This window comes from Cornus florida, unplaced genomic scaffold (genome assembly GCF_030987335.1).
Source record: "Cornus florida cultivar Cherokee Brave unplaced genomic scaffold, ASM3098733v1 CherokeeBrave_3.0.0_Hap2_Chr03, whole genome shotgun sequence".
Classification (NCBI taxonomy): Eukaryota; Viridiplantae; Streptophyta; class Magnoliopsida; order Cornales; family Cornaceae; genus Cornus; species Cornus florida.
In genome coordinates this window covers 31,942,952-31,949,135 of record NW_026775573.1, presented here as the reverse complement: position 1 = coordinate 31,949,135, position 6,184 = coordinate 31,942,952, and the positions used below count along the sequence as shown (strand labels likewise).

General features: G+C 34.8%; 1 protein-coding gene across 1 annotated transcript; it reads left to right on the top strand.

The window, feature by feature from the left end:
* The first annotated feature begins 4,565 nt into the window (after nt 1-4,565).
* On the top strand, nt 4,566-5,764 carry LOC132298727 (protein NLP6-like). Its single transcript, XM_059795106.1, has 2 exons — nt 4,566-4,770; nt 4,888-5,764. The coding sequence occupies exon 2, from the start codon at nt 4,888-4,890 to the stop codon at nt 5,581-5,583; it is 696 nt and encodes a 231-aa protein (XP_059651089.1). The 5' UTR covers nt 4,566-4,770; the 3' UTR covers nt 5,584-5,764.
* Nucleotides 5,765-6,184: the final 420 nt, after the last annotated feature.

Here is a 6,184-nt window from a genome sequence, read left to right as displayed (position 1 = left end):
TAGCAAAATTAAATTGCTATGTATGTTAGATGATTAAATTCATCTATGTGTACGGTAGGTATGAGTTGGATTTAAGTTAGATATTCTTAAATTAGAATAATCTAGTGGTTACATATTAGTGTATTACTTGGTATATATTAATAAAATATTGTGGGTGGAGACATGAATGATTTGTGAAAGTTTAAATTTCTGAACATGTAATTTAAACAATCAAAAGTATTACTAGGTTTTGGATTTTAGTGGATTATTCATTTAAATGTAATTTATAGCTAAAATGTTAAATTACTGGTTAGGTTCGAATTAAGGTGAGTGGAGTGTATTTTATAGGAAACTTATAAATGATGGTTTTGGTTTAGGTCTGATTATTAATTAATCGTTGGTAAATGGATTTAACAATTTAATTGCACCTATTAATAGATAGGATTATTGTATTGTATAAAAGTATTTATATATATTTATAGCATGGTATATTAAAGTTTAAACTTTATCAGGGTTTGTTTTGATATAGATGATTTGTTTATTGGCTTTCAGAGGTTTGGTAGAGGGAACTTGTTCGTAGGGTTTAACCCGCGATTTATTTTTCAGGTTGTTAGAAGGTCAAGTCTCAAGGTTGAGGATCCGCAGTTGGAGGACTTATCCATTCTTTCTATTTATTTACAAGTAGGATATTATTATTGTTACAGTTGAGATTAGTATTTATTTGGTTGGAATTCTACATAGTAACTTTTGGTTAAGGGGTCCTTGAGTTACGGGATTCCCGAACTGTAACCATTTGGAAGTTATTAATGGATTTACTATTAATTAGATTTCTTCAGCGTTTTATTTTATTCTTTATTTCATTTTGTAATCTGTGCTTGTTTAAATACTTTAATTGTTTTGATATTCCCTAATTTTGTGCGCGAACTTGATCAACCCGTGTTCCGAAATTAGGGTATTACAGATGGAGCAGAAGAACACCTTGGAATTCGTGGCCGTGTGTTCCGCCAAAAAGTGCAAGAGTGTACTACAGATGTGCAATATTACTCTAGCAAAGAGTACCCACAGGGCAACTTTGCTCTAACTTGCAATATTTCTGCTTCTTTTGCTTTCCCCATGTTTCACACATCTTTCCATGACTACGTTGGAGTACTTGAGTTCATAACTACACGTTTCGTAGATTTATGCGGTATCTGTGCTTTGATTTTAAAGCATACGCACCTGGTTCGTTGAAAACTTCTTCTAATTAATTTGCTGAGGAGCTGAGATATGAATGCAAGATATTTGGGGATGATTTGATTTTCCATTTCCATCAATTCAAATCTTACAAAATTATTCATTTCTCTTCTCTTGCAGAAAGCAGAAATGAAAAGTTCTTTATGTCGTCGTTTAATTTTTAGGGTAAGTTACAGCTGTAATATGCAAATAAATATGAGATATGGAGCTTTTTCTTCCTTATTTATATGTTTTCAGTGTTACAGTGTTCTCTGCTCTCCTTAACAAATGTCTATACCACACAACACTTGCAATCTAGGCTTCAGGTTCACGGTATGAAATCGGCAAAGGGTTGGAAGTGGTGTGCAGAACTCACGAGTTACGTTTGGCTCAGACGTGGGTTTCGTATAAGCATTTTAATGGCATGGCCTTTGATGGCACTACAGATAATGGGCCTATAAATTTTTTTTTTTTGGTGGCCCAACATTCATGGGCCTATAAATTTTGATTTGTTGCATTTGGTTATACATTTTTTTTTTGGCCCATCATACATGGGCCTATAAATTTGGAGGCCTCTTATATTCTTAGGCCAGGGCCGGCCCTGCATCAATATAACGGTGTAAACCAAGAGGTGTGGTATTTTACTAGTTTTAGACTAAACAAAACTCTTGTATGACCAGAGGTTATGTTTTAGACTAATACTAGAAAGGTACTATTAATGAAACAGTGTTTGTAGGTCAAAAGAGGTACAAATGAACAAAGAGGCAGCAATTTTTTCTATAAATACCCCCACTTGGCTGCATAATTCGTTCAATTCATTTTTCTTTCTTCTCTTCCTCTATCAACAAGAACCAACCCAACTAGGTGTAGGTTCAAGCCATAGGTCCAAGCCACTTAGATCCAAGAACAATAAAGATGAGCCATATTAAAATTGGTTCGAGCCATTTGGTTCGGATTACATCCAATTCATTATTTATATAGTATAGATGCATTTTTGAGTATTACATAGAGGAAGTTCGCCGTATCCATAAGTTTGAAGTGCTGCTACTTGTGGAGACCATGAAATGTAGTACTACTTGATATGTTAAAGAGTGTTGTTATTGGAATTTTTGGCCGTATTATTGTCTAATTTTTGTTTGGATTATGGGCTTGATCTTCTATCAAGGATGAGGAATTGAAAAATGATTAGGAGAAGGTAAGAAAAGAGAGTAGATGAGAAACATAAAAAGCATTGGGAGAAGGTAAAAAAAAGATCAGCAGCTCTCAGACAACAGTTATTACAATTTGAGGGCAAAAAAGTTATTTTTATGGTAAAAGAGTTTCAACAAATGTTTTGCCAAATATAAAAAAAAGTAAATAAATAAATAAATTTGTCATTAAAAATTCTTCGGAAGTATAGTTTCCAAACACTACGCATAAGTGAAGTGGAAGATTCATTCGGCTTCTCCTTTTCTTCTAGATAGAAGCAAAAGCAAAAATTATATCAAACGAGACTATAATATCAAATACTAGCCTCAGTCTAGATTTTTATTTTATTATTATTATTTTATTACACTATTTTACATATTTAATTAAATATTGAGTTACATACTTAATTAATTATTTTAATATATTATTATGTATCTAGTAACATTTTAGTATAACATCTGTCATATCTTAAATTGTCAAACAAAGCATATACTCCGTATTTTCTAACAATTTCATATTTGCTCAATTCCTGTAATGTATGACAATTGCTCAATTTTTCTTCCGTCTCTATTGCATCTATATATTATACACCATCTCCTCGGACAAAACCACAAACTAGAAGAAGAACAACAATCTCAAACGAGTCAATTTGGTGAAAGTAGGAGCGGAGCCAGATATTTGGGCCGAGTCGATTTGGACGTGAGTGACGAAGACAAGGTGAACCTTCTGAACCATTTCCTCCTAGTTGACAAGAATGTTTTGAACCGTTTTGGAGAAAATAACAAGGTCCATAGTATATTACTCCGTATTATATATCGATATGATCGACAGTCTGGTGGAAATAGCAAGGACGATAGTAATATTATATATTGATGTGCTGAAAAAGTCCATTCCTTAACCAGTTGGGTAGCTCATCGACAATAGCGGAGATGCCAGACCCCTCCATCGATTTTAATTTTGACCATCCTCTTTCAGAAGAATACAAGCTCGATAATTTCATGAAAGAATTGCGGTGTAAACTGTATTTCCGGCGCCCGACCTCGGATTACGAACTGTGGACATTTTGTTGTGAGCCGACTCTCTCTCCTTGCGGTAAGCTCCCGGCTTCTGTCTCACGTCGTCCTTAATTTCTCATTTCATTTCATGTTAAAAGTTTCTACTAACACAAAAATAAGGTTAGTCCATTAATTTGCTAGTAGTAATTATACGGATGTTAATGAGCTGTTCAGAATGGGACACTCATGTCCCAAACCCGTAACACTAATAAAATAATTTTTCCAAATCTGCCTTGCCCCGCATTGGAGTTGGAGCTGATTCCGGACACCGGGTATATACAGTGTTTTGCTCCGTTTTTTTTTTTTAGAGAGAAAATCCGTTTTAGCTTGAACAATTTTAAGATATATATATATATATATATATATATATATATATATATATATATTGTTTAATTAGGCGAAAGATAGATAAAATACTTGGCAATCTGGGATGGAGGTCCTTTATTTGACAAGAACATTTTTCATTGAACGTGTAGGTGGTAATATTACGGATTTGGTACCTAACACCCCCACCTCCAATCAAGCGATTACAGAGAAGATCAAATATGCACTTCTACACTGCCGTAGTAATTGCCATTTTGGTAAAATTCTAATTCAGTTTTGGGCAACCATCAGAACCAAAATAGGGTGTTTCTTTGTAACTTCAGACCAACCGTTTGCTCTTACTCAACTTGATGAACAACTTCTCGAGTATAGGAAGCACTGTTTGGAATGTAAAATTAATGTGAATGAGGATGAAGAAGTAGAACACCTTGGAATCCCTGGCCGTGTGTTCCGCCAAATATCTCAAGAGGGCATTAAAGAAGTGCGATATTACACTAGGAAAGAGTGCCCACCACGTAATTTTGCTGTAACTAGCGGTATTGAGGCTTCTCTTGCTTTCCCGGTGTTTCAACCCTTATCCGAGGACTGTGTTGGAGTACTTGAGTTCGTAACTGATACAACACATAACAACAATTTTGTGTAATTAGTAATTACATGTTGGTCGTTTTTGAAGCATACCCTCAACGTTTGTTGAAAACCCTAATTTGTATCTATACTTTTCTGATTAATTTGTTGAGAACGTAGTTGATTAGATATGAATGCATTATATTTGGAGATGGAATCAAAATCACCTCTTGTGTTGGAAACTAGTGTTTGCAACACAATACATGGCTTTATAAATCAGCGATGTAAAATTGTTGTGTAAGCAAAAAAAGGTAGTATAGTTGTAAAGTTATGATGATATGATTTCTCGGTTTCGTTAATTTAAACCTTATAAAACTTTTCACTTTCACTTTTCTTGGTGCAGGATGTATATCTGAAAAGTCCTTTCTATGATTGTTTAATTTCTTGGGTAAGTACAGTTGAGACATACTTATCTTCTTTCCTTATTCATATGTTTTCGATACTTCGTTCTTATTAACAAATCTCTATACTACGGAAATTTTTTGTTAAATACCCTTTAATCTAGATGGCCAAAGAAGGTAAAAGCCGGGATAAAATGTACGAGGTGTTGAAAGTGGTGTGCAGTACTCACGAGTTACCTTTGGCTCAGATGTGGGCTCCGTGCAGGCATCCCGGTACCGTGGCCTATGATGCTAATATGGACAATAGCTCTGATACATTTGATGCAAGGAGTATGGGACAAGTCCTACACTTTCAAAGGACAGCATCTTATGGTCAAGATAGTACTGATTCTACGACAAAATTCTTAGGGATAAGCACACTAAGGAACTTGCAAAAGGGACGAGGAATTGTTGGGAGGGCATATCTCTCGCATAAACTATGTTTTTGTAGAGATATAACTCAATTCAGCCCATCTGAATACCCAATTTTCCCTGATGCATGCCATTTTGGGTTAGTTGGCTGTTTCACGATTTGCTTGCAGAATACTTGCCATGGAGAACCTAATTACGTGCTAGAATTTTTTTTGATTCGTGAAAATGCATGTGATGAAGATCCAAGTACCTTCTTGTGCTCGATACTAAAAACAATGAAGCAGCATTTCCCAAGCTTTAAGCTTGCTTCTGGAGAAGAACTCAATAAAGAACTAATGATTGAAGTTATTAAACCTCACATGAATCAGGAACTTGCTTCTTTTCAATGCCAAAGTACTATATCTCTGTCTAGGTCTGGAGTCTTACAAAATGGACAAGAAATGACGTAGCCACGTTCATCAAATCAACAACTAATGCTTGAAGTTGATGATGATATCAACAATGGAAGGAATGTTGTTAATGCACAGCAAAATAACACTCCTGCTTCTTGTTTAGATGTGGCAAATTCAATTACTTATAAGGAACTCAAAAAACATTTCGGAAAGAAACTTGAAGATGTTGCAGGGATATTTGGTGGTAAGTTTACACATTATTTAAAATATATTGTTGCTTGTAATCTTGCTTTTATTATTTTCAAATTTTGAGTTTCTTCTTCTAAAACTAATAGATTATTCTTTTGCACTTACATACTATATGAGTTTTTGTTATTGAATTCTTATTTTTGCAGTGAGCAGATCTACGTTTAAGCGTAAATGTAGAGAGAATAAAATCTACCGCTGGCCACAACGCAAGAGAAAGAAGGTTATCTGCTCCTCCCCCTGGACGAGACACTATATGTTCAGATTTGCGTGCTAAGAAGCTCGTGACTACTGTTGCTTCCATGACTCCACTTGTAACAACACCACTAGAAGTAGAGACCATTACTATAAGGGCTAAATATGGAGCTTATGTGATAAAATTTCAACTACCTTTAACGTCAAGAATGGCAGA